The 22,882-nt window shown below is 42.2% G+C and overlaps 1 protein-coding gene across 1 annotated transcript in view; it reads right to left on the bottom strand.

The window, feature by feature from the left end:
* Positions 1 to 20,493, bottom strand: part of CCDC33 (coiled-coil domain containing 33) — a 214,027-nt gene extending 193,534 nt beyond the window's left edge. Inside the window, exons 1-2 of the mRNA XM_077472696.1 lie at positions 20,043 to 20,493; positions 6,129 to 6,730 (exon numbers count right to left, since the gene is read on the bottom strand). Coding sequence (XP_077328822.1) covers positions 6,129 to 6,730; positions 20,043 to 20,346 — 906 coding nt within the window. The 5' untranslated portion in view covers positions 20,347 to 20,493. The remainder of the gene's footprint in view (positions 1 to 6,128; positions 6,731 to 20,042) is intronic.
* Positions 20,494 to 22,882: the final 2,389 nt, after the last annotated feature.

The raw sequence follows: 22,882 nt of genomic DNA, 5'->3' as shown, positions 1-22,882 counted from the left end.
AGGACATGGTTCCAGTAATCCATGTCCTTAGTCTGCTTGTCTTCAGCAAACTGCAGGCTTTTTTTGTGCATCATCTTTACAAGAGGCTTCTTTCTGGGACGACAGCTATGCAGACCAATTTGATGCAGTGTTCAGCGTATGGTCTGAGCACTGACAGGCTGATCCCCAACCCCTTCAACCTCTGCAGCAATGCTGCCAGCACTCATATGTCTATTTCCCAAAGACAACCTCTGGATATAATGCTGAGCATGTGCACTCAACTTCTTTGGTCGACCATGGCGAGGCCTGTTCTGAGTGGAACCTGTCCTGTTAAACCGCTGTATGGTCTTGGGCACCATGCTCCAGCTCAGTTTCAGGATCTTGGCAATCTTCTTGGCCATCTTTATGTAGAACAACAATTATTTTTTTCAGATCCTCAGAGAGTTCTTTGTCCAGTATGAGAGAAGGAGAGCGATAACATAAAATTTAACACACCTGCTCCCCATTTACACATGAGACCTAACACTAACAAGTCACATGACACCGAGGAGAGAAAATGGCTAATTGGGCCCAATTTGGACATTTTCACTTAGGGGTGTACTTACTTTTGTTGCCAGCGGTTTAGACATTAATGGCTGTGTGTTGAGTTATTTTGAGGGGACAGCAAATGTATACTGTTATACAAGCTGTACACTCTCTACTTTACATTGTAGAGAAGTGTCATGTCTTCAGTGATGTCACTTGAAAAGATATAATAAAATATTTACAAAAATGTGAGGGGTGTACTCACTTTTGTGAGATACTGTATATACACATGATCCTGTACTTCTGGGTACCGGGCACAGTTGTGCGCCACCGGCGGCTCGTACCTACTGTGATTATACACAGCAGTAGCTGAGCAGCAAGTCCCACGGACTCGATATCCACTGGCACCTGCTGCTCATTCTGTACACAGGCAGAATGCCACTATGTAAACAAGACAGATTGCCATTCTGTCAAAAAGGAAGGCATAGATCCTGTGTTCCTGCAAAGCAGGGACAAAGATCAATGTTTTCCGCTAGTAAAAGCACCTCCCTCACTACACTAAAACACTAGTTAGGCACACAGTTAACCCTTTGATCGCCCCTGATGTTAACTTCTTCCCAGCAAGTGTGTTTAGTACAGTGACAGTGCATAGTTTTAGCACTGATCACTGTATTAGTGTCACTGGTCCCAAAAAAAGTGTCAAAAGAATCAGTGTTCAATTTGCCCACCGCAATATCGCAGTCCTGCTATAAGTCACTGATCGCCGCCATTACTAGCAATAAATAAATAAATAAAAATTCCATAAAAATATCCCATAGTTTGTAGATGAGATTTACGCAAACCTATCAAGATGCGCTTATTGGGATTTTTTGCCAAAAATATGTAGCAGAATATATATTGGCCTAAATTGATAAATAAATTACATTTTTTTAAAAATTTTATTGGATATGTTTTATAGCAGAATATAAAAAATATTGTTTTTTTTGTTTTTTAAATTGTCTGTACTTTTTTTCTATAGTGCAAACATTTTTTAATGCAGAGGGGATCAAATACCACCAAAAGAAAGCTCTATTTGTGGGGAAAAAGGACAACATTTTTATTTGGGTACAGCATCGCACGACTGTGCAACTGGTACTTAAAGTAACGCAGTGCCGTATCATACAAAAAAATGGCCTGTTTTGAAGGGGGGTAAATCTTTCGGAACTGAAGTGGTTAACCCTTATTTTTTTCTTTGAAATAAATGGAGCTGTTAACAAGTCAAAGCCATTCCAATGTACAGAAAGTCATTTAAAATAACCTGTTTCATTAGCTTTGGTCCTCTTTCAGCACAAATAAAATTCTATCTTGATTGCTCTAAAAAAAATGACTTATTAATTCCTGCATTTTTAGAATTGTTTCTTTTTTACTATTGTGTTGCTGATAGAGAACCTGGAAAACACTATGGAATTAATTGTTTTTGAAATAGATTTTTAAAGGTTGATATTCACTTATTTACTACTCAGTCAAATGGGGTCGGAAGCATGTTGGCTTTTTCTGCACTCTAATATTATTTGTATTTGATAAGACATGCTGTGGTACAGTAGATCTAAACTCAAAATAGATCTCCTATCTTAAAGCGGTAGTAAACTGCAGCTGGCAAAAAATAAAATTAAATCCCCTGCAAAGGCATAATATAATTATAAAATACTTACCTTAGAATGAACCTTAGTCCTCCAGCATTGTGCCGTCACTGCTGACAGGGCTTCCATCTTCACCTGGACTTCCTTCTGGGTTTGTGGGCTGTATGATGAGTGGCCGGGCCATGATGATTCTCCTATGCGCGTGTGAGCCATCGGCTGTGGCAAGGAGCTCTGAAGGTCTCTGAAGGTCCGGCACGGTATGCCAGACCTTCAGGGCACATGCGCCGGTGATGCCACCAGCTGCATCCATTGGGAATATCTCTTAAACACTGCAAGTTTAAGAGATGTTCCTACAGGTAAGCCTTATTATAGGCATGCAACCCCACAGGCATGGACCACAGATGGGATGTGGATCTATTTCTGAAATGACATTATCCTATCCCATCTTTAGTTTTATTGTTCACCTGCTTTGGATTGTGCCCTCTTCTCTTAGTAGGTTCCTTCCGTGCTTTTCTTCTGCCTTCTAATTTGTTCCTCCTGACATTTTTTGACCAATCATTTGTGAATCTTCCCCCACCTTTTTTTTTTTTTTTTTTTTGATCCTGCCATAATTTTTTTCATTTTTTTAGATCCTGCCATAAATCTTTACTTTACATTGTGTTACTACCACAAAGTATTTTAGAAACAAAAAGGTCCCGGACTGCAACACTCCGAAGAAAGGCATCTTTATTGTAAAGCATTAAATATCCAACATACAGTCACATCAAGTGAGGACAAAACAGGGAATAATACCTAACGCATTTCACATCGTTAGATGCTTACTTATAGCTAAAAAAAATATTTTTTTAGACCCTGCCATAAATCTTGAATTTACATTGTGTTACTACCACAAAGTATTTTACTTAAATATTAGTCTACACTTTCACTTGGTTCTAAGACATCTCATGTAGCATTTTTACACACTTCTCTTTAGGCTTAACAATTTCTATATTGTCTTCCTTTTCTCTCCCTCTTCTCTTGCTGGCTGAAAACAGGTGTGGTCACCAACCACTTGAATGATTGTTGGTATCAATTAAATATGCTAATTTTCTGTGACACTAACCTGATAGGCCAATTATGTAGAGGTGGAGCTTGTATATGTGTATGTGAGTATATACATATCTTGCCGTGTCTGTTTCAAACTATCTACAACTAAGGCAGCATTATTGTTTTATTGTCACTCTGATGTATCAATAAAGCACACTTCAAGGATTACAGTCTTGCCGACTTTTCTTACTATTGTTGCATTGGATTGTGTTGGGATACATGGAGCCTCGGGACTTGTGAGTGGACCTGGTGTATGGATTGGGTTGTCCCTGCAGAAAGCGCTGTTACCATTTGTTCTTTTCCATCTTAAATCCATTTCCAAGAAGTTATAAAAGGGGGTATAATTGGCCTTAAACAACATAGATACGTCTGACGTAAGTTTAACGCCCAAAGATGAAAGAGTACCTGTACACCATTTAAAGGAAAAAGATTACTTTAGAGTAGCCAAAACTGCATCGGGAAGGTTAATGTTGAGTGCTTCCAATTTTTCTTGGTTTACTCAGAGTCCTAAGACGCCTCCGAACTCGGTTAAAAGTTTAAATAGGTTTAGACAGAGTTGTGGTTGGTGATGTAATAAACATAAACACGTCGTCTGCAAAAAAAAGCACTTTGTGGCCCATTGTACACTCTGGATACCTTGATTGGATCCAATCGCTATTGCCAGAGTCTCTATCACGAGAAATCAGAACTGATCAGCAAAATCTCTTTATGTGCCGCCAAAAGAAAAGGTAGTTTAAAAAGGGTCAAGACTTCCTCTATTATATAAGGCTCTATTCCCTCAGGGACGTATATATAATTTAGAGTTTAATTATATCATTTAGAGTAATATGAATGAAAGAGGCTAAGAACCAATTGAGGGTTCTGGGTAAGAGCGCCATCAGACGTCGTACATTTTGAAACAGCAGATCGTAATGGTCGGGGGTTGAGTTTTCAGGCCAATAACATGTCCGAGCGGCTGGCCTGTGTATAGAATTTTGTTTGGGTTCAGTGAAGACTTTTTTCTGCCTTTTTGGTCAGGTATAATTTGAGTCCTAAGAATTAATTTTGTAAAGGACACCTAATCATGTGCACGTAAGGTATAATACACAAAGATGTAAACATATATTAGAATGATGTTAAAATATTGTAAATATTGTACAATACAAAAATGGTTGATTTTATGTATGTATGGTGTAAGAAACCAAAACATGATTCATCTTGCACGTTTCTTCCATAACAAAAACATCAGTTTTGGGAGGACTGACATTTTACTAAAGACACACACTTCAGAGCTAAATCAATGCTACCAAAATATGCCTACAGAAAGCTCATGTCATTTAATCAATTACAGTGTTCCTCCAAGCAGAAGCCACTGTTACAATCAAAGTAAAAAGCCTTCCACTGTTTGTGAATCGCCCTCCCTCCTGCCCCCCTTACAAAACACTTACCTGACCCCACTCTTGATCCAGCGCTGTCCCTGCCGGCAGCCCCACTCTGCTCTCTCGTTTTGCATTCACAGGATTGCCTGAGAGCAGCAAGAGCTATTGACTCCTGCTGCTGTCATTTATATCCCGTGAGGAGGGGGCAGGGCAGAGCTGTGCTGTGTGTCAATGGATGCATATAGGCCAGCTCAGTATTGAGCCTGCATGAGTGCCCCCGTAGCAAGCAGGCTGCTATGGGGCACTTTGAAGGGAGAAGGAGCCTAGAGCGACAGCAGGGACCCCAGAAGTGGTCCACGTAAGTATAACATGTTATTTTTTAAATTAAATAAAATACTTTACAATCACTTTTTACAGGTAGGTAGAGTAGTGAATAACTTTAAAATATCAGTTTAAAAAAATGAAATATAAAACACTAGGTGTCCTTTTAATCATCAAAATAAATTCTATCCCATCCTGTTGAAAAATGCCTATCCAAAAATATTAAAGTGGATTGGTACTCTATTTTGCAATTTAAACTGTAACAGTCTTGCTTAAAGCGGAGGTCCACCCTAAAGTGGACCTTCCGCTCATTGGATTCCTCCCCCTCTCCGGCGCCACAATTGGCACCTTTCAGGGGGGAGGGGGGTGCAGGTACCTGTACAGTACAGGTATCTGCACCCACTTCTGGGATAGCTCTCTGCGGAAAGGGGCGTAGATTACGCCCCTTTCCGAAAGTCCCCTGCTGCCTGCTGGGAAACACACAGATCCCAGAGGCAGCGGGTCCATTCTTATTGCGCAGCGCGACTCGCGCATTCGCAGTAGGGAACCGGGAAATGAAGCCGAAAGGCTCCACTTCCTGATTCCCATACCCAAGATGGCGGCGGCAGCACCCGAGAGACGATCGAGAGATCGGCTTCGGCTGCCGACATCGCGGGCGCGCTGGACAGGTAAGTGTCACTATTTTAAAAGTCAGCAGCTGCAGTACTTGTAGCTGCTGTCTTTTAAAAAAAAAAAAATGTGGACTCCCGGCGGACTCCCGCTTTAAGTCAGACATCACCACATACCTGCTATTATTATTTTTAATATTATTATTATCAACTAGAAAGCCAATCTTCCCTGATTCAATGAAGTCAGGGAATTCCCAGTATCAAAGCTGAACAAAGGCAGGTCATAAATTATGCAATTTTCTTTCCTGCAACCTTGATTTCCCCATCAACCCATCCCTCCCGTCCAGGAGAACACAGTGATTATTGGAAGCGCCTATAGCCAATGGCAATAATCACATGTAAAAATCTAGCATGCCAGTTGCACCCAAGTCGATCTATGGATTGACTTGGATACAATTAGCCTGCCCATAGATGTTTTGAATCTCAGCCGATCCCTGCTGAACTGGCCAAGATTTTAACCATCTATGGACGACTTAAATCAGAGAGAGGCATCGAAGAGCCCTTATCTGCTGTAAGGCAGGACTTACACAGCACTCATATATTTAAAAAAAAAAAGACTGATCAGCATTTACCTGATATTTCTGTGAATGGCCCCTTTGAGGTGATACACTGTCTTGTCCTTCTTCATCAGAAGATTCATACTCCTCAGATTCTTTATCTACAGAAATTTCAGGGATATTGTGATGTGACCTTGAAACTGGTGTATCTGTTGGCATAGGGGTTGACCTGCTAGTTTCTGGCTTGGATTTGCTGGATTTAGGACTAGGTACTCTAGGTGTGACATTTTGATGAGTGCTTAACTGAAGTTGGTCAGTTCTAGGAGTCCCAGAATGCGAGTTCCCGGTTCTTATCACAGGTGGTATAGGAGAGGCTGATTCCGGAATTTCCTCAATTTTTGGAGGTTGGTATTCCCTAAAACATACATTATATGCAAGGCGTCCACAATGCATTGCCAAATGATCACCTCCAACTCTTAAAAGTGCCAGCACTCCCTGATAATTGTAGAGTGGCTCAAAGGGGGCTGCACGCAGATTAATGCGAGGCTGATTTGTTCGAGGGTAGATGGCAAATAATGCCTGTCCAACGATCTTGCTTGACTTAAGAAGACCTGTTCCAAACTTGAGCACATCAATAGACAGTCTGACATCATGGTGTTTATCATTTTTACATAGTCCTAGATACAAAATACAAAAACAAAAAAAAATAAGAGCAGAAGTGAAATAAATGAGCAGAAAATAATATCTTATGTTTGCTTATACCTAAGATTTTTCATTATTATACAACACATGGGAGATTCAATATCAGAAAGTTAACTTCTTGAAATTTTCAAGATAAAGATTCTCACATATTTATTAGCTGATTGCCCTAAAAATAAAAACAGCTTTTGGTATACCAATCACATCAATTCCTGGCAAATGCAGCCATGGAGACATACTTGGCACAATCCGATTACCTTTAGGCCTCATGTACAGTGTCAAATCTGAGCACTCTCTGACACCCTAGGCCAGGGGTGCCCAACCAGTGGCCCGGGGGCCACATGTAGCCCACGGAGCCCTCTGATGTGGCCCGCGACCTCCTGCTCTGGGATGGAGGGTTGGCAAGTCCAGATTGTGGGTTGCCAAACCACCATCCCAAAGCAAGAGTGTTGTGAATGAAGCCAGCGGTAGAGGAAGCAAATGGTTGCGGAGCAGAGCCACATGAGCTGACCTGAATGGAAGACTGTTGTTAAAGGTAAGTTTATTACTAAATTCAGTGTGTATATGGGCATATCTTGGCTGCTTTCAAACTGATCCGCAGGTGCAGCGTAGAACACCTGCAGGTTACCTTCACTGAGCCACAGAATTCTGCTATTACCTGCAGGTTTGGTGCACTTCAGAAAGTGCACCACCCCTGCAGGATATAATAGAAGTCTATGGTAAAGTACAGCTAAGCCACAGGTGCACTGTGCTGCACCCTCAGTGTTGGTAAACCACACCGCGTCAGTGTGAAAGCAGTCTTAGGCTGCTTTTGACACGATCGGTTCCGACACGATCAGAACCTTCATTCACCTCTAGTGAACCACAGATGTAAACGGACTTGTGACCATTTACACCCACCTACCTCCAATCCAATTATTTTAAAAAAAGACAGAAGGTGGGGGAATCCGTCCCTTCCATCTGGGCAGATCTGAGGGCCCATAGAGTTGAGTGGGCTCTGTCTGTGTCAGCTCTGCATATGCAGAGTGCACTTGGACCTGTCATCTGCCCGCTCATTGTGGCCCATGACTAGAGAGTACTGAACATCCCCAACAGGGCAGATCAGTAAGAATAGATGGCAAGAGCCTCTTCTGCATCCAGTGGACTAGGCCTTGCCTTTTTATTCCAGCTTATTGAAGGCCTGTAAAAGAACACTGAAAAATTAGGAAATCCAAACACAATCAAGGAGAACATATAAACCTTAGGCCGCGTACACACGGGCGGACTGTTCGCCCAACTTTGTTCGTCAAACAATCCGACAAACAGTCCGCTCAAAATTTGCATGAACGGACTTGACCACACATGATGAACGAACAGTCCGCTGAAAGCGTGCGCGATGACGTGAATGGCATGTACGACGGGACTAGAAAAACGACGTCCTATACACTGCAATGCAACCTTCGGCCGTGTAAACCCTTTCTGAGTATGCGCGATACTTAGTCCGTCCAACTTGCCTACACACGAGCGGACTGTCCGCTGAAACCAAGTTTGGACGGACAAAACCAAGTTTCAGCGGACTGTCTTACGGAAATTCCGAAAAACTTTGTTCGTCAGACTGTCCGCTGAAACTGTCCGCTGAAGCCCACACACAAGCGGACTGTCCGCTGAAACACTGTTCAGCGGACAAAGTTGGGCGAACAGTCCGCCCGTGTGTACGCGGCCTTAGGCTTATAGTACTCTTGTCATTTCTGTAAAACTACAATTTTATTTTATCATGACAGATCCCATATTTTTTTTCAGTGCAGGAAAGGTGGTTGCCTTGGGACTCTGTGCTGGGTGGAGTGCAACAAGGGCAGAAGCCTCTTCTGAGCCATATCGCCCAGCCATCTCCTGCAATGTGAAGGATTGACCTGTAAAACTTGTATCACAGTCCTGCAGGTTACTCTGGGAGAGCAACTCTCTCACTGTAATCAGCAGAGCTCTGCTGTCAGTGTGACAGCGTTTAGTACAACAAAAAAAGACAAAGGAAGAGATGAGAATCACACAACTTCATGCATCTAAATCACATCTATGAGACACTCCTCCAGATCTGTCCGAATATGCTCCAGTGTTCTTTTTCAGGGCATAGCACATAGTTCCAGGGCTGTCTTTTCCCCTCTGGGGGGTCTTGTCCTGAATAGTCACATGCATCTTGGTTAAGAAAATTAAGTGGTAAAGAAAAAATGTGATGTATATTTGCTTCTACACTGTTACCAATCTGTTATTGCATACACTTACTGTTTTTGTTTTATAGATTGAAATATAGATTCTGATATGTACTGCTCCCAGGGCCGGATTAAGAGTATCATGGGTCTGGTGCTGAGGATTTTGATGGGAATTTTTATGGAAATAAATAAAATGAAAACATTTTTTTTTTTTGTTAAAGTAAATTAAATATTTTAAACAAACCACTCATTCACACTGCATGCACAAGAGAACCCATGTGAATGAGCCCTTCATTTTTTAAATGATTTATTACATTTTTGAATTATTTTCTTCATTTATTATTATTTGTTGAAGTTTTTTTATTTTTTATTTTTTTTCACAATACTTTTTTGGGGAGAATGGAGCAGTAGAAAGTGTCAGTACTGCATACACATGGGGGGCCCAGAGCAGGGGGAATATGATGGACAGTCTTGGGTGATCAGTATGGGGGGAGGCAATTACAAGCACTGATCTCCCTCTAGAGGAGGTGAAGTGGCTTTCAGCTGCTTCATGGAGAGCCATAGAGGGAGTCTGTCATGGTGATGGTGCTTGTGATTGCCCGCCGCACCGATCACCCCGACTTTCAGATTCCCCCTGCTGCAGGAGGTACAAGGAGCGTCTCAGGCAGTGCAGTATTCTAATGGTCAGTCCGTCCCTGCTGGGCCTATATTAAGGTAGGGGCCTGGAGCTGCAGCTCCAATAGCCCCAACATTAATCTGGCCCTGACTGCTCCTGATGAAGCGGCTTGGACTGCGAAAATGTAGAGCTCATCAGTGACCCTTTTCTCCTCCCTCTTTGTATAGAATTTATTTATAGCGCTGAACATAATCCATTTTTGGACAGAGTATTTGGATATCTTCTTGATTTACAATTGTAATAAGCTTGTACGGAGCTGGATATTTGTTTTGGATATACCTATATTAATAATTCAGAATCTTTTTCCCTCCTTGGTTCAATATTTTTATTATGTAAAAATAAAATGATGTATGCTGATATTTGGTTATCATTATTTGATACCTGGTGCCTTAAAAGTCAAAGTGCTTGTAATTTGAAATTGTATCTCCTCCAGATCCATCAAGTTTTTACACTCAAGATCTTCCACTCTCAGCCAACAACTTATCAGCCCATGCTGGTGCTGAAGTTTCTAAAATTCAGACAACCTTTGCCCAAAAGAAAGCAGAGATTGAAGCAGAAGATGCTGAAACTGCACTCAAGCAAGCATTGATGGAAGCAGAGGCAGAAGCTGCACACAAGAAAGCAGAGATTGAAGCAGAAGAGTGCACTCAAGCAAGCATTGATGGAAGCAGAGGCAGAAGCTGCACACAAGAAAGCAGAGATTGAAGCAGAAGAGTGCACTCAAGCAAGCATTGATGGAAGCAGAAGCAGAATCTGCACACAAGAAAGCAGAAGCAGAGATTGAAATATTGGAGAAACAACATGAGCACATCACAGCCATGGCAAAGTTAGATGTTTTAGAGCAAGCTGCTTGGGAGAGTGAAGGACGTAATAGCAGCAGACACTAATGATCCATACACACGGTCTGACTTTCCGACGGAAAATGTACGATCGGACTGTGTTGTCGTAAATTCTGATCACGTGTGGGCTCCATCAGACTTTTTTCGTTGGAATTTCCAACACACTAAGTTTGAGATCTGGATCTAAAATCCGACAACAAAATCCGATTGTTTAAATTCTGATCGTGTGTTTACAGCTGTGATGCACAAAGTGCCACGCATGCTCAGAATAAATTACAAGAAGAAAGCTATTGGCTACTGGCCTCTTTATAGTCCCATTGTATGTGGTTTACGTCACCTCATTCTGAACAATCAGATTTTCCAACAACTTTGAGAGACCGTGTGTATGCAAGAAAAGTTTGGGCCAAAATCCGTCTGAAAAAATCCCTCAGATTTTGTGGTCAAAATTTCGGACCGTGTGTAGTCTCAGGATATGTGATGTAAACAGAGCTGGTAATTGGCTATTTTTTCTCCTCACGCTGACAGCATGAGGAAACAAAAAAAAAAGCCGATCACCGGCAGCTGTGAGAGGGACATCAGTCCCAATCAAGGAGATTGCCCCAAGCTCATCTCTGCCCACCTGTGCTGCCTGCCAGTGCCACCTAGCAGTACACAACAGTGCCGCCTACCAGTTCCCACCAGCGCCACCCATCAGTGCCCACAGTGCCACCCATCAATGCCCACAGTGCCACCCTTTAGTGCCCACAGTGCCACATATCAGTGCCCACAATCATTGCCCTATCAACAGTGCTGCTCATCAGTGTCACCTACCAGTGCCCATCAGTGCCACCTATCAATGCCCATGAGTGCCACCTATCAGTGCCACTCATCAGTGCCATCTTATCAGTGTTCATCAGTGCTGCCTTATTTGTGCCCATCAGTACCGCCTTATCTGTTCCCATCAGTGCTGCCTTATCTGAGCCTATCAGTGCCGCCTTAACTGTGCCTATCAGTGCCGCCTTAACTGTGCCGCCAGTGCAGCCTATCAGTGCCCACCAGTGCAGCCTATCAGTGCCCACCAGTGCCACCTCATCAGTGCATTTCAATGAAGGAGAAAAATTACCTGTTTCCAAAATTTTATAACAAACATTGAAACATGATTTTTTTTCTAAATTTTCCACCTTTTTTTGTTTGCTAAGCAAAAAATAAAAACCCCAGCTGTGATTAAATACCACCAAAACAAAGCTCTTTTTGTGTAAAAAAATGATAAAAAATTTCATTTGGGTACAGTGTTGTATGACAACACAGTGTATTGTCATTCAAAGTGCGTCAGCCCTGAAAGCTAAAAATTGGTCTGGGCAGGAGGGGGGTTTAAGTGCCCAGGAAGCCAGTGGTTAATGTTTGCATTATTATTCTCTTGTTCTCTCCTTTCTAGCTCTCCTAGACTTCCCCCCTTTTCTAGCTCCCTAGAACTGCACTCTTCCATTGTAATGTGCTGGTCTATCAATGCGATAGACTAATTCTGTTTGTTTGCAGGTTTCTACAAGGGGAATGTTCTATGACAGCAAGCAAGCTTAGAATGCCCAGGTTAGGGAAGGGTTACGTTCTTAACCACTTTCCAGGCCTTAAGTAGATTGATGGCCAGGAAGCGATTCCGTTATCCTGACTGGGCGTGATATGACACATTGCAATGGAAGAGTGCGGACTGTCATTCTGACACGTCGCATCTCTGATCGTGGTAAATAGTCTCTGACAGAGGCTTCTTACCAACTGTGAACCAGGAAGTGCCGGTAAAGGGCATTCCTCGGTTCACGCTGACAGGGAGAGCCGTTCAGCGTCTCTCCCTGTCAGAATGGGGGTCTGTGCGGATAATCAGCACATTGATTATCAGCACAGCCCCATCATATGTGCCACCACAGCTGCCAAAAAGGTGCTCATCAGCTGCCAGTCAGAGCCCCCTCAGAATCACCTGTCAGTGCCAAATAAAGTACCAATTAGTGCCCACAACAATGCCAGTCAGTGCCCATCACATTGCCAATCAGTGCCCTACAGTACCACCTGTCAAAACCTCATCAGTACCTCATCATCAGTGCTACCCATCAGTACCACCTGTCAGTGCTTATCAGTACCGCCTATCAGTACCAATCAGTGCCACCTGTCAGTGCCCATCAGTGCTGCCTGTAAGTGCCCATTAGTGCTCCCTATCAGTGCCACCTATCAGTGCCTCCTCATCAGTGCCCATCAGTGAAGCCTCATCAATCCCCATCAGTTCCGCCTCATCAGTGCCCGTCAGTGATGGAGAAATCAACATTTTGTAACCGAAACAAAGAAAAAACATTTTGTTTTAAAAAAAATTGTTCATTTTTAGTTTGTTTAGCAAAAAATAAATACCCCAGTGGTGATCAAATACCACCAAAAGAAAGCTCTATTTGTGGGAAGAAAATCATAAACATTTATTTTGGTACAGTGTTGCATGACCGCACAATTGTCATTCAAATTGCGACAGGACTGAAAGCTGGAAATTGTCCTGTCCTGGGTCCTTGCTTCCTTCTTGGTCCATATATAAATAGGAGAAGGGCAGGGCTCGTTGAGAACTTCTGAACCAGACCACATGGAAGCCGGAAGGTCCGTGTCATCTAGAAATTTGTAGCCTTTGTCTGTGGTCACATGACTGCAGACGCATCTTAAATGTCCATATACGTCTAGCGGGCATTTAAGGCACGTCTGCGGTCACGTGACCACGCTCACATGACTATGATCACGTGACAATGTTATACGTCATGTGACCGGGTTTCTTTTGGCGCCATGCTCATGCCGCTAAGCCCCCTTCTGTTATCCCTATGCCCTATTATAAACGGGAATGTACATGGTCACATGACCATGATCAAATGACTAAGATCATGTGACGGCACAATATGTCACATGACTTGGCTTTTTGGCACTATAGTTTCACCGCCACATGCGCTTTGTTACTTCTATGCCCCTTTATAAGAAGGAATGCATATGGGTTTGGGCTATACATAGAGAGGAAAGCTGGACACACTGCTACAGTGTCGAAGGGTAAGCTGTATCTTTGATAGCCACTTTAGCAAACCATTCTGAGATATCCTTTTTGATTGGACATTTACTCCATTCATATCACTGCTTCTGTTATAGGGGCACATTTTTTCCCCGGCCTATGTGACAACACTGGTCTGAGCTCTAACAAAAGGTCCCCCCCCCCCGTGGGACAAGTGCAATTTACATACTCAGGTGGGTCCTCACGTCTCTTCTTTGTCCCTTTCTTCTTTGTTAGTTGTGCCTGCATTTAGGCGTTTTTACATATATGCAAAGTACTTAATGGGTTGTTATACCCCCTCTCTTAGACATACCATCGGCCTCTATACTTGAGGAGATTTTGTACTCACCCATTTAATACATTGATTCTATACCTATAGGACATTTTTTGGTACTATTGGTAAGTACCACTCATATATGCTTTTTGCATTTTACCTTTATTCTGTTTCAATATATATACACACACATATATATATATATATATATATATATATATATACCCTGCTCAAAGGGTTAACACCTAATTATAGACTTCATCTATTTTCAGATATTGTGTTGGAAACATTAATAGTGGGAATCTGTTACTACTTACCTCTATGTGTGATCTATACCCTAATACTTTTACATCCTCAATCTATATGACTGTTATACATCAGGTGAGAGCTATTCTAGTATAATCTGCTTTTTTGATTTGGGGATTTTTACTTTAATTAAATGTATAGCAGCACTCTAGTCCATTATGCATAGGTTTTTGTTTTATTTAGTGGTACCTACCATAGACCACATGATATGTGTTTATTTCACTACTACACACATACATATGAAATTTGAAATTTCGTCCTTCTGCATGTCTGATAGTTTTGTGTTCTCCCATACCCTGAGCCACAAGTTCACTAGGCAAGCATATATGTTGTCATGCCTACATGTAATTGATCTGTGTGTGTATATGTACTACTCCTGGAGAAACGTTATAATAACTATAGCTATACTTACTTAGATATATACTACATTAAATACTTACACATGTACTTCTTTGTTTTTAATATACCAGCACCTACCCAGTATCTGTCCCGAGGAAGCTAATATTTTAGTGAAACGCATCGACAATCAAGTTCTTGGAGGCATTATTGGATCAGAAATCTTTTCTTAACTTTGATATATTATCAAATCAATCCTTGTACCTTAGATCCTGCCCCCTGTATCTGCATTATTGGGTAACTGGAAACTGTGTCCATACAGGGTGGTGTCTGTATGTTGTTTATATGCTTTTGAATTATGTTGTAATAAAATGTATACCTTTTTATTGATTCTCCCTCTCATTATGTGCCCACAAAGTCCACCATTTGTTTGACTTGTTCAATCCTTATGTATATATTTTGGATGTTGGCATGGTGAGGGTCTTCCCTTCCACTTTATTAGCTACTCCACAGTAACACAACCTTAGTAGAGCAAGTTAACGTGTTTCAGCCTTAATCCTCCTTACCCATAACAATTATTACAAATGGAAACAGCACAATAAATAGTAGAGTGATTAATCTCCACCTAGTGCAATAAGCTCATCAGTTAACCCTGAAGGGCAACAAATAATGAAATAAAAACATTGGAGCTATGTAAACGCTAATACATACAAAAGCACATAAACATACAAAGGTGTACATTGTATATATAGGCTCACCGGTGTCCCTCTTCAATGCAACAAACAATGAGGAAGGTGTGTAGTGACATGGGACATAATGCTCACAGAGGAACTCTGTATGTTTCACAGCTACACACAGTATACGGCTCATCTCTAAGCCAGGGTTCTGCCCTAACGTTGACTTTACACGTGGACGCAGCCCCCTCCTGGAAGCAGTCATTGATGAGCACATACACAAGAGGAGAGGAGAGGTACCCACGTAAGTGTGAACGGTGAGAAGCCCTGCCCACATGCTCTTCATTCATTTAGGAATGAAGGTTACAGTCATGTATTTGTACAATGGCCAAAAATATATATTTAATCTAAAATGTAATTTTAGATGCTGAATAAAGTGGTTGTAAAGTCTAAACATTTTTTACCTTAATGCATTCCTTGCAATAAGGAAAAAAACATTTAGGTGTCAGCATCCCCCCTCCCCCCCCCCCACCTTTTACTTACCTGATACCTCGTTCGATCCCGCGCTGTGCACCTTTGCAGATCTTTTTGTCCCCTCACTTTTGCGTCTAGCTGGCTTTTCTGGGGCACTGGAAGCCTTTGGCTCTCAGTGCTGTCAATCAATCAAAGCCAGTGACAAGGGATCGGGGGGGGGGGCCAAGTCCCACTGTCTATGGACGCAGCAGGACTCGGGTGCGAGCATGCATGAGTGGCCCCATGGGAAGCAGCTTCCCATGGGGGCACTGGACAGGGGGGAGGGACCAGGAACGTAGGCGGGGGACCTGAAAAGAGGAGGTTCCTGGTCGCTCTGTGCGATTCCATTGCACAGAGTAGGTAAGTATAGAAAAGTTTGTTATTTAAAAAAAAAAAAAATGTACCTTTACAATTCCTTTACCCTCTAAGTTTTATTAACTCCTTCCTTAGCTTAGCCTTTTTTTTAACTCACACGTTGCCATTTCTATTACCCCACTTGTTCACGACATTGCAGGAAATTTTGTTAAGCAACAATACAGCATATCAAAACAGGCAGAAATTGTATTCCACACCAAATGAACTCCTACAATCGAAAGTGGTATTCAGTTGCTACTGGTTCTTATTATCTTGTTCTTATCTTGACTCAAAATGCCACACTTTGCTGCCCTCTTAAGCCCTTGTACACACGGTCAGACATTCTGACAACAAAATCCGTCGGATTTTGTCTGACGGATTTTGTCCGAAATTTGTGTTGCACACACACGGTCGGACAAAGTTGGCGGAAAATCTGATCGTTCAGAACGTGATGACGTTATTTCGTTACAACGGGACTATGTTCAGGCTAGTAGCCAATAGCTTTGGTCTAGGAATTTGATCTGAGCATGCGTGGCACTTTGTCTTATTGGAAATCTCTACACATGATCAGACAAAGTCAGATCGGATAATGTTGTCGGAAAGTTTTATAGCCAAGCTCTCAGACTTGGTCCGTCGGATATTCCGACGGAAACAGTTCAATAGAGCCCACACACTGTCGGATTATCCGACAACACGGTCCGATCTGACATTTTGCATCGGAATGTCCGACCGTGTGTACGGGGGCTAAGAATGGAGTAGTCCAGATAGACTGCAACCATAAAACAAAACAGAAGGCGCACCAGCCTAGTGCATTATCCTCAGATATTCTTTATTAATAAAACCAAAAAATTTTAGATATACTCACAAACATGTGTATAAGCTCCTCTGAACAAATCCCGGTACAGACAGCCAGATTTCTGTACAAATATACCACATCACATAGAAGGAAAAATATCACATAGAATGCCGCGTATACACAATCAGACTTTCTGCCAACAAAACCGTGGATTTTTGTTCAAAGGATGTTGGTTCAAACTTGTCTTGCATACACACGGTCACATAAATGTTGGCCCAAAATTCTGAACGTGAGAATGTGGTGACATACAAGACGTATGATGAGCCTATAAAAAGGAAGTTTAATAGCCAGTGTGGCTCCTTCTGCTTGATTCTGAGCATGCATGAACTTTTTGTGCGCCGGACTTGTATACACAAGATCGGACTTTCCGCCAACAAAGTTAAGTTGGCTGAAAATTTTGAGAATCTGCTCTCAAACATTTGTGGGCAGAAATTCTGACAGCAAATGTTCAATGAAGCATAAACACGGTCAGACTTTCAGACAACAAGCTCATAGCCACCATTTGCCGTTGTGTGTACACAGCATAAGGCTAATGACTTTTGAGGGACTTGCCCTCTTCCTCAGAGCTAAAAGACCTGTGGCTTAGAGCTACACTTAAATATCCAAATGACATAACAGATACACCCCTAGAGCTCCTCCCATTATTCACCATACCCCTTATATTGCATTAACCCATGAAAAATCATTTTTTCCTCTGTTTTAATTATTAATATTTATTATTAAATATACAATTAGTATTTTTATTCCATTATTACGCTTTTATATACATGCAATAATATCAGTAATAAGGATTCGAGGCGGTCTGTACATGGATTTGTTGTGACGTGCTTGTACACATGTTTGTTTGTGAGTATATATGACATTTTTTGTTATTTTATTAATAAAATATATATAAGGGTAATGCACTAGGCTGGTGCCGCCTCTGTTTTGTTTTATGGTTGCAGAAATCTTATTCCGCCTCCGTATCACAGGACACCTAGGTAAAAATATTGTAGTGTTTACTCCTCTCTTGCAAACGGACAAAATAATTTGGGCTTCATGCAAAGGAGAACATTTGTACCACACAGGTCCCCATATTTTTGTGCCCGGATATCATGGTGCTGCATGCAGCTGCCCATAGACATGAATGGGTGTAGGCGGCTGTGCACAGCTATGCAACGCTACTTGCATAAAGTGGCACATGCGCACAGACACAATGTCTAGAATGCAGCACCCCTTTGCGTAAGAAGCATTTTTTAGAAGAATTTTTCAGGATGTACAGGTAAAAGTGCTGTGTACATGAAGCCTTTCTGATGTTTATGCCTAGGATCTTCCTAGCGGAGGCTGGCAGCAAGATCCTGAATATAAAATGCAAGTTATGCATCGCATACTAGCACATTATGTGAAACGTACTTTAAAGCACAGCCCTCCAGTGGCGCGCTGACAGAGCTTCCATCTTCACCTGGTCTTCCTTCCAGGTTGGGGGGCTCTGGTCCTTTTTTTGGACGAGTCGCAACGACACTCCTGTGTATGCATATGGGAGTTGCTGTTCACGGCACAGGGCTCTAAAGGAATGGCACGGGTATACCATTCCTTCAGAGCCCATGTGCCGGTGACATTACCGGCAGCTTCATAAGTAAATATCTCCTATATGTATGGTTAGGAGATATTTAATGTACCTATAGGTAAGTCTTAGGCCCCTTCCTCACGGGCGCCTCCATTTGACGGACTCCGCTTGCTCAGCGGGGATCGCTCCACTGATCCCCGCTGAGCAGGCGGATGGCATGTCTATCTTCACTCACTGTGCAGAGAGGAGACAGACACAGTCCCGTTCTCCTTTATGGGGAAATCAGGTGAAAACAGACCACCCGTCCGTTTTCATTCAATCATATTGGATCTGCAAGACTGATGGAAAATAGGACCACCCTCCATCTGGATTTTGCAGACAGGATCAGATTGGACAGCAGCGGATGTCAGCGGACTTGTCACTGCTGGCATCCACTGCTTCATAGGGTAGACTGGAGAATCAGATCAGGTCCACCAGAAAAACTGGCAGATGGACCCGATTGGACAGCCCCATGTGAAAGGGCTCTTACTATAGGCCTACCTATAGATAAAAATCATCCATGGGAGTTTAAAGACCTTGCACATATACACATACAGGGACACAAATTCTGCCAGTGTTTCAATCTACATGTACAGTATATGCTCATACGTACAGTAAAACCTTGGATTTTCGAGCAACTTGGTCTGCGAGTGTTTCACAAGATGAGCAAAATTTGTTTATAAGTTTTAACTTGATAAATTAGCGAGGTCTTGCAATACGAGTAGTGCCATGTCACAACTGAGTATAAGGCTTGATTCACACTGCCACGACTTGGGATCCGACTTGTGAGACCCCAAGTCGTGTAGCATGCGAAATCCCATTTTAGTCAATGAGAGCGGCCTTAAGCACTACTGAAGTCGCTCCGACTTTAGAAAAGGTTCCTATACTACTTCATGGCGACTTCTATCCGATTTGTGCCCATGGACTTTAATGGAAGTTGCCTCCAAGTCAGATCTTTTTATTAATTAATGTGATTTGGATCCAACATTACAGGAAGATTCCCCAGGCATTCCCTGAAGTTGCCTCGAAGTTGCTTGGCAAAGTTGTGCTGACTTTCAGGTAGCGGGAGTGTGAACCGCCTCTCTTCTGTTTTATACTCTGTAGCTCCTGAAGTGCAGGTTACATAGTTAGTAAGGTTGAATAAAGACACCAGTCCATCCAGTTCAACCTGAGATCTGAGGTTCATTTGTTTTGTATTTTTACAGTACACTTTATACTGTATTTTTTATTGCTGTAATCAGTTTTATATGAATAAATAGTTGTAAAAGTTTCATCTGAGTTTCCATTTTTTTTTATGAGGAAATTCGCTTGGTTATACGAGTGCTTTGGATTACAAGCACGTTTCCGGAAAGAATTATGCTCGCAATCTAAAGTTTTACTATACTTGCATATACGCATTCATTATTGCACTCAAACATAACATTTTCAATTATTTTATAGCTCTGAATGCAATGCTGCATAAGCGCTATGTGCACTGTCCCAGAGACAACAATGCGCCTGTGTTCCGATCCATTAAAAAAAGGCTACAAATGGCTGCAAACACTTGTTTTTTTTTTTTTTGTTGTTACTGTATATGTGTGTGTAAGAAGCCTATTAATACTAGAATACCCATCACTTTCATATACAAAGGAATCAGAACATTGTTTGAATACATTACCTTTTGGCAGGACAAAGAAGAAGGTATTCTTTTCAAATGCGAGTGTGTCTGTGAGATCTCCTTGCTCTGCGATGTCAGTCCCAGCTTGGTTACTCTGAATCGTGTCTCCATTGTTGACTCTCACTGTGATCCCTTCCACTGAATTATCCAGCAAAGGGTTCTCTACACGAAGGTGCAGTTGGTACTGTCCTGGCTCGTTAAATTGGGCATCCAGGAGCCGGAACTCTAACGATAATAGCTTGTCCTCTAACCGCAGGCGAGGGGGCCCAGGTGGGACAGCAGGTCGTGCAGCTGGAACTGGCATGTTTGGAATAGAAAATCACAGTTCCATACATTTCATATTCACTTGTTCCTTTTCTATACAGTCTTCTGTCTGTATGCGTTTCTCATTCTTCCCCCTCCCTTTTTTTTTTTGTCCTGGCTAAAAGTTTGTACACCTGCAGGGAGTGGTAGTGAGGGAAGGATCGCATTCACCTGGATGCTGTTTGTTTGGGACAAACCAGGTTACCTGGTGACCTAAGGCAAAGTCAATGAACTGACTATACGTCTATCCGTCCTGTCCCTTCAATAAAGAAAGGTTACACAAATGACTTCCCCTTTTTTTGTAAATGCTATACAGATCTACACAATAGCAAGCTGATTTATACTTTGCAACCAAATAGTTCAGTACATGTCATCTACGACCGGTGGTCTATTATATACATATATAAAGGCCTAGGTGGAATTTATGTCCATTCGCTGCATGTGAAATGCGTAATGCAAAGCACAGCAAAGTCATTTTTTAGTTGCATCCACAGCAAATCTGTATAAATAGCAGCAAATGTAGAACTTTCTAATTTTAGCATTCAGTTTGATCGTTGTGTGTTTAATCTTTTTTTCTAGTACCAATTGCATTATGAATTTATATACTAATATATTTTAACCACTTAAGGCCTCTTTTTGAGATGTGTTGTTTACAAGTTAAAAACAGTTTTTTTTTTGCTAGAAAATTACTTAGAGCCCCCAAACATTATAACAAATTTTTTTCTAACACCCTAGAGAATAAAATAGCAGTCGTTGTAATACTCTCTATAACACCGTATTTACGCAGTGGTCTTACAAGTGTGCTTTTTTGGGGGGAAAAAAATACACGTTTTTTAAATAAAAAATAACACAGCAGTAAAGTTAGACCATTTTTTTTATATATTTTTTATATATAAAGATATATATATATATATTTATTTTTTTATATTATGAAAGATAATGTTACACCGAGTAAATTGATACCCAATATGTCACGCTTCAAAATTGCACCCACTCTCGGAATGGCGACAAACTTTTACCCTTAAAAATCTCCATAGGCGACGTTTAAAAAAATTTACGTTTTATATTACAGAGGAGGTCTAGGGTTAGAATTATTGCTCTCACTCTACCGATCATGGCGATACCTCACATGTGTGGTTTGAACACCATTTTCATATGCGGGCGCTACTCACGTATGCGTTCGCTTCTGCACTCGAGCTTGGCGGGACGGGGTTCGTTTAAAAAATAATTTTTTTTTCTTATTTATTTTACCTTTTATTTTTTTTTTACACTGTGTCACTTTTATTCCTATTACAATGAATGTTAACATCCCTTGTAATAGAAAAAAAGCATGACAGGACCTCTTAAATATGAGATCTGGGGTCAAAAAGACCTCAGATCTCATAATTACACTTAAAGTGGAGGGCCACCCAAAAAAAAAAAAAAAAAATAGCATAATTTTTTTTTTAACTTACCAGAAACCCCTGCTAGGCAGTCTTCCTAAACTCTCTTCCTACTCCGTGGTCATCTTTGTGTGTACCAGGACACAGAGCGCCCTATTCACAAAGCACTTTGCGACTCGCGCAGTAGGTAACGAGCAGTGAAGCCACAAGGCTACACTGCCTGTTTAGCTTATACCCCTTTCACACCACACCGCCCATTTCGTCAGTGGTAAAACGCCGCTATTTTTACCGCAGGATTTGCGGCGCATTTCGGCCGCTAGCGGGGCGCTTTTACCCCGGATAGTGGCCGAGAAAGGGTTAAAACCACCGGCAATACACCGCAATAACGGCGTTTTGCCGGCGGTATTACAGCGCTGCCTCATTGATTTCAATGGGGAGCAGCGGTGGAGGAGCGGTAAACACACTGCTCCTTCACCACTCCAAAGAAGCTGCTGGCAGGACTTTTCCCTGACGTCCTGCCAGCACACCGCTGTAGTATGAAAGCCCTCGGGCTTTCACACTACAGACAATGGTGCAGCTTTTTTAGGGCGGATTGCAGGCGCTATTTCTAACGCTATAGCGCCTGCAAAACGCCCTGGTGTGAAAGGGGTCTTAGTGAGGATGGCAGCGCTGGGACACGATACGAGGGACACATCGGCCTTGGGGGGGGGGGGGGGGCATGTCGCAGGCGCCCTGGACAGGTAAGTGTCCTTATTAAAAGTCAGCAGCTACAGTGTTTGTAGCTGCTGACTTAAAAAAAAAATATTCCGCTGGAAGACCCCTTTAAATGCAATAAAAAAAAAATAGTAATTTAAAAAAAGAATTTAATAAAATGTCCCTTTAAGAGCTGTGGACGGAAGTGACGCTTTGACGTGCGTTCCGCCCTGCATCGTTATGGAGACGGGTGGGGGCCATCTTCCCCTCACTCGTCTCCATGCCCAGTAGGGTAAAGAACTGATTGCCGCCGCCGCCGCCACCGGATCCGGTAAGCGGCGGAGGGCACCGGAACACGGCGGGAGGGGGGGTCCTTCTCCCGACACCAATAAAAGTGATGTCGCGGCGAATCTGCCACAGAGACCACTCTTATCAGAAACCGGACCTCCGTTATCGGCTACC

The sequence above is a fragment of the Lithobates pipiens genome, unplaced genomic scaffold, assembly GCF_037356315.1.
Source record: "Lithobates pipiens isolate NorthernLeopardFrog02 unplaced genomic scaffold, aLitPip1_a1.2 Scaffold_8, whole genome shotgun sequence".
NCBI lineage: Eukaryota > Metazoa > Chordata > Amphibia > Anura > Ranidae > Lithobates > Lithobates pipiens.
This window is presented reverse-complemented; position numbering and strand designations above follow the sequence as displayed.